Source organism: Ictalurus punctatus, chromosome 21 (assembly GCF_001660625.3).
Source record: "Ictalurus punctatus breed USDA103 chromosome 21, Coco_2.0, whole genome shotgun sequence".
Taxonomy (NCBI): Eukaryota; Metazoa; Chordata; class Actinopteri; order Siluriformes; family Ictaluridae; genus Ictalurus; species Ictalurus punctatus.
In genome coordinates this window covers 515007-528943 of record NC_030436.2, presented here as the reverse complement: position 1 = coordinate 528943, position 13937 = coordinate 515007, and the positions used below count along the sequence as shown (strand labels likewise).

Sequence of the window (13937 nt, the reverse complement as noted above, 5' to 3'; positions counted from 1 at the left end):
AGGCACACAAAAACATATGTTTGCCAATATTCAATATATTCAGTTTGGCAACAGAGAGGTGCAACTAGAGATGCACACGGCATATGGCGCTCACATGAAAGACACATGATTGCACCTACTGCAGTTCTCACTGTCCTGATTTCAGATGCGCATGGGTTTGATCACTGCGCGAGGTGGGAAATTATGAGAAAGATAAAACAGCAAGGGTATTGTTCTAAGTACTTACAGGCAATGGTGGATAATTTTTTGTCTGAATGTGAAATTTGTGCTCAAAACAATGTCAGAATCGTAACTTCAGCACCAATAGGGCATATACCAGTACCATAAGGGCCATTCAAACACTTAGTGATTGATTATGTGGATATGGTGAAAAATGAGAGAGGAAAAAGGTAGATGCTGGTGATAATAGACAGGTTTAGCAGATGGGTGGAGGCACTGCCATCAGCAGACCAAGCTGCAGGGACAGTGATTAGATTTTTAACCAGGGAGGTAAATCCCAGATTTGGCATACCATCGCAGATTAGCTCTGATAACAGCTCAGCATTTGTTCAAAGAACAGTGAAAACAGTGTTGCAGCAACTAAGAATAAAGCAGAGACTGGGATGTGTTTACCACCCTCAGTCACATGGGAATGGTGGAAAGGGTGAATGGTACCTTAAAGCTAAGATTAACAAAACCTGTCTTGACACTAAACTGAATTGAGTAGATGCTCCACCTCTTGCACTGATGAATTATCGCATGCAGACTAACAGAATTACACATCTAACACCGCATGAAATGCTTATGGGCTGGCCCATGCCTATACCCTATCTGAGAGGTCTGTATGAAGGACCACCGCTGGAGCAATTGCAAATGGATCTGAGAATGTATATGCAACAATTAACTGCTATACATGAAGCTATCTATTGAAAGGAACAAAGCAGTGGACAGAGAGAAGAGACAGTGGTTCCTTGTCCAGTGGCTCCGGGTGAACAGGTATACCTAAGAGTGTTCAGGAGAAAGTGGAACGAGCCAAGGAGGGAAGGGCCATACAAAGTGGTAAGAGCAACTCCAACAGCAATACAGGTAGCAGGTAGCACCACTTGGTATCATTTAAACCATTGTACTAGAGTACCTAGATTAAGACCTAGGAGAAAAAATAGCAGGTGGTCGAGGAAGATGTGAGACATGAGAGCGAGTTTAAATGAAGATAAAGGGGAATTTATTCATTGTGCTGCTGCCACATGATTGGCTGTTTGTATAACTGCATAAATGGGTAAGTGTACAGGTTTTCTTATTAAAGTGAATATTCAGTGTAGATGTAGATTTAGTTTTACCCCTAATGGTAGCAAGGAAAAACTCCCTGAAAGCAACTCCTTGAGAGCAACCAGATTCAAAAGAAACCCATGCTCTTCTGGGTGACACTGGATAGTGAGATTATAAATATATACTCATGCATCCTCATCCTTTACTCATCTATCCTACAGGCAAATTGGCAAATGTTACAGACATTCCAGGACTTTTTTGCTATGGGCCTGGTTGTCAATGAGATCAAAAGTGTGTACACTTGAGATCTCATTACATTTGGGCAAACATGCAAAGGCTGTAAAAGCATTTTGGATGAGGAGCAACTTTTTTTAAAAAAAAAATTGTATAAATCTTTCAAGGATGAAAATCTGTCATGAGTTTTGTAGTTTCTCCAGTTGTTTGAATGGATTTTTTAAATTATTATTTTTTTACCCATGTTCAACAAGGGTCAATATTCATCAAATTGACAAAATTTGTGAATATTCTTGGGAAATAAAGTTACGTGTCATTCCTGACTCACCGTTGTCTTGGGAGTGAGTCGAGTCTGACATGGAACTGCTCTCTGATTTAACCGTTTCCTCTGCAAATGTAAAAATAATCAATCTGAATTAAGAAAAAAAAGATTAGAAATACTGGCAAAGCATGATGCCACTAAACAACCAGACTATGATGGGAAATAATGTTTAAGATGTACACATATACAGTCAAGCCCATAAATATTTAACCATTGACAACGTTATTGTTATTTTAGCTGTCAATCACAGGATAATGGGGTTGAAATTAAATCATGAATATGTGATCAAGTTGCAGGCATTCAGCTTTAATTTAAAGGTATTTACATAAAAATTGGGTGTACGATGTAGAATTGCAGCATTTTCTCATATGAAAGTCAAGTCAAGTCAACTGGGTTTTTATTATCATTATATAGCTTGTTTACATTGGAACAAAATCCTGCTTCTTCAGGACCATGGTGCAACACGAAACATTACACAAGACTACATAAATTGCAATACACAACAATGTGAGACAAGTGCAAAACAATAAATGAACAGGACTGGAAATACACTGAACATGGACTGTAAACTGTAAGCTACTGTGTAATGTAGCAGCACAAGTATATCAGTAATACTGGCAGCAGAAACGAGTTCCATAATAAAGTGACTGATGCAGCTATATAAAGTGCAGTGTGTAGTAGTACTGAGTCTTACTGGGTTAGTGCATGCAGTGGTATGAGTCTTACTGGGTTAGGTGTTCAGCTAGCCCAGGTGAGCGTTGTTGAGTAATCTGACTGCCTCAGGAAGAAACTGTTGTGGAGTCTGCTGGTGGTGGCACGAATGCTCCTGTACCTTCTGCCAGATGGCAGGAGGGTGAATAGTCCATGAAAAGGTTGAGAGGGGTCATCCGTAATACCGATGGCTTTGCGGATACAGCGGTTGTCGAAGGAGGTTTCAATGGTGGGTAGAAAGACCCCATTGATCTTTTCAGCTGTCCTCACAATTATGTGTAGGGCCTTATGGTCGGAGACTGTGCAGTTCCTGTACCACACAGTGAGACAGGTGGTCAGGCCACTCTCTATCATCCCTCTGTAGAAGGAGGTGAGGATGGGAGGGGGGAGTTTGGCTCTCTTCAGCCTCCATAGGAAGTGGACGTGTTGCTGGGCCTTCTTGACTAGGCAGGTGGTGTTGAAAGTCCAGGAGTGGTCCTTAGTCATGTGCACACCAAGAAACTTGGAGTGTTTGACTCTCTCCACAGTTGTTCCATTGATGTGCAGTGGTGAGTGGTCCACTTGGGTTCTTCTGGAGTCGACAATAATCTCTTTAGTCTTGTCTACATTAAGAGATAGATTGTTGTCTCTACACCATTGTGTGAGCTGGTTCACCTCCTCCCTGTATGCTGACTCATCATTGTTACTGATGAGGCCCACAACTGTAGTGTCATCAGCAAATTTGATGATGTGATTAGAGCTGAACTTAGCAGCACAGTCATGAATCAGCAGGGTAAACAGCAGTGGACTAAGCACACAGCCCTGGGGGGTGTTCAGTATGGTGGTGCTGGAAGTTTCTGATCCTGATGGACTGAAGACTCCCGGTCAAAAAGTCCAGGATCCAGCTGCAGAGGTAGGTGTTTAAACCCAGCAGGCTCAGCTTTGTTGTCAGTTGTTGTGGGATGACTGTATTGAATGCGGCACTGAACTCTATGAACAGCATCCTTACATAATTGTCCTTTTTATCTAAATGGGTCAGACATAGATGACTGATAGCAGATATGGCATCCTCTGTTGAGCGGTTGGGATGTACACTGAAATGGGTCCGTTGTGGTGGGAAGACAACTCTTCATGTTTCATGACTAGCCGCACGAAGCACTACATGATGATAGGTGTGAGTGCAACAGGCCGGTAGTCATTCAGGCAGGACACAGATGATTTCTTTGGCTAAGGGATGATGGTGGTCAACTTGAAGCACATGGGGACAACTGCCTGGCTCAGGGAAATGTTGAAGATGTCTTTGCTTTTGCTATACAATGAAGACTTGATCAAAAGATGAATATGAGAAGATAAATCAGAATTTCAGCTTTTATTTCCTGATATTTACATCTAGATGTGTTACAACTTGTAAACAACTTAGAACACGGCACCTTTGTTGGCAGACCACCCAATTTTTAAGTGAGAAATAGTTTGTGAACAGATGTCTTAAAGTAAATAACACTTAATATTTGGTTGCATATCCCTTGCTTGCAATAACTTGATCAAGCCTGCAACCCACTGCCATCATCAAACTGTTGCATTCTTCTTTTGTGGTATATTTCCAGGCTTCTACTCTGCTTTCTAGTACCAGAGATTCTTTCAGTTGTTTTGGTGGGCTTCTCCCTTTAGTTTCCTCTTCATCAGGTGAAGAGAAGAATTGGCCCTGCTGTTCCAATACTTTCATAGGAGACTTTTCCTTTTAAGAGACCAAAAGTAATTGGACACTAACATAATCATAAATGAAATTGACATGTTTAATATTTGGATGCAAAGGCAGCCAATGACTACCTGAAGTCTGGAACCCATAGACATAGGTTTCTTCCCTGGTGATGCTCTGCCAGGAATTTACTGTGGTCTGGTCTTTTGGTGTTCCATATGCAACAAATTAACTCTGGACCTTTAATCTGCTTACTTGTGATTGAAACAATGAAGTAATAACACACACATTACCATGGAATAGCTGAGCAGCCATCTGTGCACTTACATTTAGTCCTTTAAAAATGCAGGATCAAAAGTTCTGTAATTCCTACATCATTCATCAGATTTGGATGTAGGAATTTGGAAGTACTTTGTGTTCATATTCATTATTTAATTTCAACTCCAATATACATTGGTAGCAAATATAACAATATAATATAGCAAACATAAGAATATATGTAAGTGTCCAAATATTTATGGCCCTGACCGTATGTACTCACATACACAAACCCAGTTCTGAATGAAGAGCTCTGTAAGCTGAATTAGTTTGAACATCTAATTTCTAGATGTGCATTTCTTATTAAATATGTTATATATTCCATATACTAGATACTATTACAGTGGATGCCAAAACTTTAACTTCTCAAGTCTGAGCTTGAATTATATCTCTTTTATGTAGATGCATCACCTGTGTGACATCCACGGTGAACAATCCTCTTGTTTGACTCGATGCTCTGATTGAGGGTGCCACTGAACCCAGTCTTCACCTGTCTTCGCTGGCCCAGGTTATCCTGCACGTAATGAAAGTTACCAAGACACTGTAAAATTTGTACCAAATAATAAATGCTTTATGCAGTGGGTTCATAAAAATGCAATTTAATATTACATTCAGGCCCTACTCACACTGCCTTTCCAAATACACCTACACCTGCTCAACACTGCCCAACACTATTACAGCAAAGCAGAAAACAAGCATGGTGTAAAATCTTGCCCAGATGTCAAGTAAAGTCAAATCAAACTTTATAGAGCAAATTTAAAAGTTGACCTAAAGTACTTTACAATAAGAAATATAGTATCCAGAGACATCAAAGACAATAAAAGTACAAATAAATTAGTCAAAAGCTAAAGAATAAAAATATATCTTAAAAGGATCCTTGATATTGAATATATATTTTAAACTAAGGAAACTGCCTTTACGTGACATGTGCAGAGCACTCTGAGTCGATGACGTAAAATGGTTGCACTTGAGCACTCAAAAGAATTAGCAACTAGCCCCGCAGCAGGAAATGAATGCCACACAGCTTTTGGCTGTAATTTTGTAGTTCGTGTGCTGTGATACAGGGGATATCTGTAAATATAATCAAATCTGTAAGCATCTTGTTAGTGATTTTTTTCTGTATATTCTCATAACCTAAAGCTCCCATAAAATTACACCTAAAAAAAATAAAACACACCTAGCCAAGGCATACCCAAAGTAAAATTAAAGCTCTCCTTAAACTATTTGGCGTACATGCATGGTTTTGGTCTCCTTTGAAAGATAGACTAAATATGTTTACATAATTGGATCTTTTGGACCTTTGCCAGTATAACGAGACTGTTTTTGTCAGGATGTTATGGATCAGTGGATAACTATGAGGCTTCATATGAGGTGAGTTTCCTCCATTTCGTAAGTGTTTGTATGTTGGTGGTCTGACAGAGATGTTTATCGTAGCTGCTGTCGTGATTGTATGTCAAAATGGTTTATATATCAATCAAATCACAAGAAACTTAGCTTTGCAAAGATATGAGTACCTTCATACACACAGAAGCTGTGTAGATAGCATAGATTTGCTTATAACATGGCGATTGTGCTGGCATGCCGTCAGAATTTTAACAGGGTAAAGTATGACGGCGAGATGGCTGATAATCTCTAAAATTATTGATATCAGAATACGTTTCATCATAAAAAGATAGTTTAATCCATATGCTTACCTTGAACAACAAATTCTCTCGGTTGGCATAGATGTGCAGTTGCTACACAGACACCATCGATTTTGCACCACTCTCACTTCCTCACCTCTCTAATCGTCTTCATGTTGATATACATTTGTCTTCTATATTAACCTCATCACTTATGTTACACTCAGGTTCAAACTGAAAAGGCTGAGGATATGTTTAAATCGTTTTAGGGTTGCTGGAGAATCAAGACCATTACAACCATTTGACGTCACTAAACAGAATGCATTGCGATGCTAATCGCAATGGCGGCCTATGAGTGCAAGGATTAAAACAATTATTTTTAACTGACATCTAGAGTGTGTTTGTATAGCGGGTTTATATTGCGGATGTCAGTGTTAATCTAATAAGCTATACAAGTCTTCATAGTCTGGGTTCCCTTTAAGACTTAATGTTGGAGTGGGCACCCTCCCCTGATCACTTCTTCACTTACTCCACTATTTTTTTTATTTTGTCATACATAAAAAGCATATGGAACATGGTACCTACATAAAGGCTTGTAGTTTGGCAGTCAGTCTTGTGAGTTCTCAGCTACATATATCTCGGATAGCTGTTCTGTGAATGACTTTTTTTTAATGACGCTTTTGGGTTGTGTTTTGGAATTATTTGCCATCTCATGCTTTTTTGGTGCCAACCCTGACCTAACATAGGGGGTCCAGAAGTGCACCCACAATGCATTCCTCTTACTGTTCCAGAAATATATGATGGATCACCTGGCTATATGATGGATCAAATGTAAAGGATGCAATATAAAGGATGCCATTCTGTTTGCTAGTGCACCCTCACATTTTTGAAGGGGTGTGGATAAAATACCCCAAGTGTTCAAGTGACTCACCAGAAGGGCATTCACCTGGGCTAGCACTCACCTGGGCTAGCACTCACCTGGGCTAGCCAACAGAAAAACAGGGCGCCGTCCTCAGCGGAACAGAAAAGCAGAACAATGTCCTCAGCGGAACAGGAAGGCGGAGCGTCATCCTCCATCGACTCTGCAGGCTGAACTTGGTTGGCTGTGTTAAAAGACTCAGGCATGAGGGGAACTTGGTCGTCCGTGTCAGCAGACTTGAACGTAAGCTTCACTTGGTTGGTCGTGATGTTGGTGTCAAGCGTGAGCAGAACCTGGTTGTCTGTAATCAGCAGACTCTGGTTTGATCAGAGCTTGCTTGGTTGTGACCTCAGCTTCAGGCATGAGAAGCACCTGGTTGTTAATGACTTCGGCACCGACCTGGGACAGGACCTTGGTGTGAGAAGCACTTGGGTTGGCCGTCTCTTCAATCTAGGACAGTAATGTGTCCTGGAAGGCTGTCTCTGTGACTTGGGACAGGAACTTGGCATGAGCAGATCTTGGGTTGGTCGTCTCTTAGACCTGGGACATGAACATGACTTGGGAGGTCACCTCGTTGACCTCTAGTGGGATCTTGACCTTATACTGGAGTTCTGGAGCTGAGACCCCCTCATGGGTCTCTGGCTGAAACTCTGGGGCTGAAGTCACCACGTTGACCTCTGGCTGGGGCTCAGCATGTGAGACCGCCTCGTCGGTCTCAAGCTGGGGCTCTGAGGTCACCACGTTGACCTCTGGCTGGAGCTCAGGATGTGAGAACTCCTCGTGGGTCTCAAGCTGGAGCTCTGAGGCCGAGGTTGCTACATTGACCTCAGCCTGTAGTTCTGCAAGGACTTTGGTGTGTAGTTGCTTGTGCTTATGCCAGCTGCTCTTGAAGCATTCCTTAGAGCAGAAAAATGCTTCCTGGAGACCTAGCTTCTTGCATGTAGGACACTGTAGCTGAGTCTCCTTCCAGCAGCCCTCAATCATGCATCTCGGTGGAACCTCCACTACGTTGGCCTGTACCTGAAGCGGAGCTGTGGATTCTACCTGGCCCACCCACTTATAATAGGAGCTGGAAAGACAGGTCAGCCTTGTTCGTCACATTGATTCCTCTCTCTAGTACATCCAGGCTGTTTAGTTGCACTGGCTGCGCAAACTTCTGCAGAAAAAGTTCAGCAAATTGAATGATGTCATTGAGGGCACTGGACCCTGTATGTATCAGCTGCTCCACCCAGTCATAGGCCGGGCCATAAAACCGGGACACTAAGAACCCAAGCCACGGTTTCTTCTCAGGCTTGGGATGCGCCAGGCTAGCGAAGTACACCTGGCTGTGGAAAAAGAACAACAACGGGTGGCTCTCCAACCCATAAGTCTCCAACGAGAGTTTGGTGGCAGTCCTCTGGGGAAACTGGACTGATTTGTATGGTAGCCAGACTTCTCCATGTGTTCCTGCTGCTTCTATGTTGCGGTGGAGTATTCTGTCACGAATTGGGAATGGAGGCAGAAGCAATTGCAGTTAAGAGCTTTATTGAAGAGGCAGGCAGATAAATCCAAAACGTGAAACAGACACGTCCTCAAAAACAGGCAGTGGGTCGGGCGATCGGCAAACAGGCATATACAGGGTTAGGAAGGAATTGAAGTCGCAGAAAACAGGGTCAAAACACGAAACATGAAGCTATGACAAGTAACTGGACTAAGCAGAAATCACAACGAGGAAACGAGAAACAAGGTCATACACATGGAACATGAAACAAGAATTGCGAAAACAAGAAACGAGAGGTGAGAGCTAAGTGATTAGCAATGCTCATCTACACTGGGCACTATGAACTAACTAATTAACTAACTAACTATCAAGGTAACTAACGTATCTAACTATACCAATACTCCACGCCATGTACTGGGTGGCGCACAGAATATATAGAAAACATAATCAGCGTTGAGTGCTGACAGCTGAAAACACCGAAGACACGCCCTCGAACCACAACCAATGCCAGAACAGGGAGGAGACAGAACAGAAACAAAACAAACACGTGTCTGCAGTAAACAATGTCACAGTTGTCAGCATTTGAAGAACTTGTGCTCGCTGAGAATTCGCGCACCTTGCTCGTGCACGCGTGCCCTCCGGTACTCAAAGCGCGTGGCAGGCTGCAACTCTGTCTAAAGGGGAGCTCGTGACACAACCATTGAATCCGAGTGAGTTACCCTGTAGGCCCTGGGAGAAAATTGGAGTAGACCTGTGTGAACACAATAAATGCAGTTATCTGGTAATATCAGACTACTACTCCAGATATATCGAAATTCTGATTGGAAAACTCAAAGCCACTTTTACTGGTTTTGGGATTGTAAATAAGTTGAGAAGTGACAATGGCCCACAGTATCCTAGCAAAGAATTCTGAGACTTTTGTTACAAATATGACTTTGTTCATGTTACCTCAAGCCCACACTTCCCACAGAGTAATGGCCATGCAGTGATGGTCATACAGGTAGCCAAGAATATTTTGAGACAGGAGGATCCCCTGTTAGCTCTTATGTCTTACAGAGCCACTTCATCAGTGTCCATGCATTTCAGCCAAGCAGAATTGCTCATGAGGAGGTGAATCAGAACCACACTCCCTACAATGGAAGAGAACTTGAAACCGGCCTGGCCTGAGGATGGAAAAGTCAGAAAGGCAGATGCCCTGGCAAAAGATAAACAAGCATTCCTCTACAATCTCTGAAATGGATTAAGAAATTTGCCAGGTTTAAATCAAGGAGATGCTGTACGCATCAGAGTAGACAAACAGAAGACCGGAACCAAGAAAGTAACTATTCACAATTATTTTTCTATGCAAGGTTTTATGTTGTGGAAATACCAGAAGGGAAACTGATTAGGAGAAACTGTCATCACCTTCAAAAGGAGCTAACTCCTTCAGTAACAGGAAAGTACAGTAGGTCCTGAATGCATAGATCTTAGGGATGTCAGTGGACTAAGTGCACCTACACATACACAAGGGACACCAACACAGAGTGACCTTACAGGTGCCACCTCATCAGAGTGCCAAAGTAAATCACTCAAGGAGAATGAGTAAGCCTGTGCTGAGACTGAATTTGTAAATTGTTTGAGGTTCTTTATACCATAAAAGGGACTGTTAAATGCTGAACCTAGAGAAAAAAAGGAGAGAATAATCTGTGTCCATTCATCTGTGTTATACAGTTTGCATACTTGAACTGAAGTGTATGTTCACAGAAGTAGTGCTGTTATGCATTATTTCAAAGTAAACATGTAACTGATCTTTCATGCTTAGAGAAAATTTAACTTTGGTAAATTTTCTGTATTCTTGTGTTAATGTGAAGTCCTAGAAAAAATGGGGAGGTGTCATGTATGCGAGTGGTTGAAATACTACACATGCGCCGAGTTTAGAGAAAGTGAATGTTGGTACGGAAGTAAAGTTGTCATTGCTATACACGTGTGTGATCGCCCTTATTCCATGACAGATGATGTCTGCCAAATTTGGACAAAATTAGTAGGAACAGTAGTGAAATAATTGTTATGGACAAAATCCAAGATGGCAGAAATTTAAATTTAAAGCCACACAGTTCAAATGTTATGACCATAAACGTACTTCCAACTTCGGCCCAAATTTGACCTGATGGTGGGTTTGGCAGCCCTTGGCACAAAATTGTTCATAATGGTCTAAGGACCCTCCCCAATCAGTGTGCTAAATTATAACTAAATTTTATCCACTATGTGGTCAGTATGTTATGAAACTGCTCAGGTACCATGATGGTACCTTCTTCTGACTGGTAGGCATGGTTTATCAAAATTCTGTGAATAAGTTTTTAACATGAGTGCATCTAGATGATGCAAGCCAATTTTCGTGCAAATCGGATAAACGGTCTAGAAGGAGTTCTAAATAATAGGTTTTCAAAACATTTAAAAATACTATCTCATGACAGTAGGCAAAAGGAGTCAATAGCTATTAGTATTTTTAGAAATAACATTATAATTTTTGTCCTGAAACTTTGAGTCCCTTCATCGTTCTAAAGACACATACTGAGTTTCGCAATGGTATGCCATGTATCTCGTAAAATACAGCATTTTATGCTGTAAAATGTAACAAAAAAAATTATGCATTTTATTTTTGACTAATTTCAAAATTGCTGACATCGAAAATGGCTGAATAGGAATTTTTCATATAGTTGGACTAAGTATGCCACCCTGAAACTTATGAGACCAATTTGATTGTTTTATGACAAACTGTTCAGAAGTTATAAACAAAAATGTGCTTTTTTCATATCTTGTGACCAATTGTTGGTGCGATTCCGAAATGCTGCAGCTAACCTCCTGGCCTAATGCTGATGACACAATCCAAGTTTCATCACAATCCCTAAAGCACAGAGGAGAAGCAGAATAATAATAAAAATATAGCTGCAAGCAGCAATTATTGAAGTTCAAGCCGTTTAGGGCCTTTAAAGACAATAAAAGATATTACTGAATATTGTGCAATCCTATAAGCACCAAAATCAAAGAATATCCAAGAGAATTTTAAGAAATATCGGCCTTCATTAAGCTTGTCTAATAGCTGCTGAACATTGCTTGACCAATGGTAGCCATGTTTTTCAAGATTCACAAATGTCCTCGTATATGCTGATTGGACCTTGGACAAGGATAATTTATGTAAGATTTATTTATCAAGACTTTTGGACCAATGGTTCCACATTTACTGTCAATTTCATGTTTTGTTCTGCTATAGCGTCACCAACTGGTCTCACTCTAATGTTTTTTACATCCATCCTCAAATTGAGCCCATACATATGTACCCCAAATTTAGTGAAAATATCTCATTTCTTTCAAAAGTTTTAGCCATACTCTGTCTATGTCTGCTGCTAGCAGCACCTTATTGGCCAACTCAAATATGGTTCTCAGAGACGGCACTCCTTCTGAGATTACCATCCGCAGGGATCTACAGTCTCAAGCCGGAGGGCTGATTCATCACCCCCAGCCGACCATGCATACCTTCCTGGGACCTTTCTATGGTCCTAACTTCCTAACTTCTCTGCGAGACCCTCTACAACCCTGAGGATGATGCCAACCTCTAAGCACCTCACCCCACCACACATTTTTCTCATCCACACACCCACACTGCTGAATAAAACTCTCCATGTTCTGCACCTAAGTGGCCTCCTGTGTGTCTGTGTTCAAAGCGTCACAGTCGAAGCTTGTTACAGTGGTGGAGGATACGGGATTGATCACAGACCCGCCCAGCCAGAAACAAATGGATCCCATGCTGCAGAACTTGTTGGAGACGAACATTCAACAGCAGCTCTCCACCATCCAACAGCCAGCGGGAGCATATAAAAGGGCTAAGAAACAAACTCCTCTAACAAAGGGAGAGATGGTCTGCGAAATCATGCCAACGTTCTGTTTTCTATTTTTCACAGAGAATACAGACACAGCAGAAGATTTTGCTCCATGCCTGCTTCCCCAGAGCTCCCTGACCGCCAAACAGGACCTCAACTTCTCTGGGAGACCCCATCACGCCTTCTACGACCCCGGGTAGGACACCAACCCCCAAGTACCTCACCAACCGCTGAGCACCTCACCTCACCACACCTTTTTCTCACCCACACTGCTGAAAAAAAACTCTCTACGTTCTGCACCTAAGTGGCCTCCTGTGTGTCTGTGTTCAAAGCGCCACAGTCTAAGCTCGCTACAGCCTCTGAGAGGCTTCTGACACTAAAGGTAGCTCTTCTGCTGGCATCTCTCAAGTGAGAAGGAGAGCTACAAGCTCTCTGTTGCCCCTTCCTGCCTTGACTTCACCCCTGGATTAGCAAAGGTCTTCCTGTATCCTAGGTAGGGTAATATTCCTAAAGTGCCTACATCTGCTGCCCAGCCAGTAGTGTTGCACGCTTTCTGCCCTCCTCCGTTCCTCATATGGAAAGAGAAATTGAACTGACGGTGTCCAGTAAGGGCTCTCTGTACTTACATCCACCGCTCCGGCCAGTGGCATAAATCAGAGCAGCTGCTGGTCAGCTTGGGCGGCGACGCAGTGCTGAAGCAGCGCATCTCTAAAGGGATAGTTGAAGCAATCTCTATCGCTTATGAGGCGTGCGGTCTTATTACGCCTCTGGGCGTAAGTGCTCATTCCACTATGGGGGTCGCCTCCTCGAAGGCTTTGTCCAAAGGGGTATCCTTACAGGATGTGTGTGCTGTGGTGGGGTGGTCTATATACATTCTGGCCCAGGCTTGAGTGTCTTGCAGTGACCCTCAGGCTTGAGTGTCTTGCAGTGAGGCTCAGATCTTTTTGAACAGGCTGTACCCTCAGTATGACGGAGTGGGTATTCTCATTCCCACAGCATTCGGCTAATGCAACGACGTTGAAAGGGAACATCTGGGTTACGCATGTAACCATGTTGCGTAGCTTTGTCATACTGGCACATGCCTGTGAATTGCTTCTTCACTTCAGATAATAGAGGCTGACGGCACGGTTCACAGGTGTTGTTTATATATCACGTGACGCGCTTAATTGCCACGTCACCTGATCACGGCAGACCTATAAATAGGCATGATGTTATACAAGCTTCAGGTACCGGTCACACACGAGGGCGCTTACCACAGCGTTCAGCTAACGCAAGGTCTCGTTCCCTTCTCAGGGAACCCACACAATTCAGATACAGCTTCTGTGCCACCTCTGCAGTGAAAAGATGTATTTTCTTGATAGTGATTTCATTTGATTGGTAACAGCCCTAAAGTGTCTTATTATTCTAAATGAATTTGTTGATCAAGTTTAAGAACTGGACATGAAAGATGATGCATACATTTACTAAGGCTAGAAAAAAACTGCCCTTAGAAAAGGTAAAAAATAATAATAATAATTTTTTTAAATAAATAAATAAAAAATAAAAAAAGAAGAA

The 13937-nt window shown here is 42.1% G+C and overlaps 1 protein-coding gene across 1 annotated transcript in view; it reads right to left on the bottom strand.

Annotated features, from left to right (window-relative positions):
* ccdc120b (coiled-coil domain containing 120b) overlaps window positions 1-13937 on the bottom strand; it is a 48164-nt gene that overhangs the window by 14215 nt on the left and 20012 nt on the right. Inside the window, exons 5-6 of the mRNA XM_017496564.3 lie at window positions 4917-5019; window positions 1808-1867 (exon numbers count right to left, since the gene is read on the bottom strand). Coding sequence (XP_017352053.1) covers window positions 1808-1867; window positions 4917-5019 — 163 coding nt within the window. The remainder of the gene's footprint in view (window positions 1-1807; window positions 1868-4916; window positions 5020-13937) is intronic.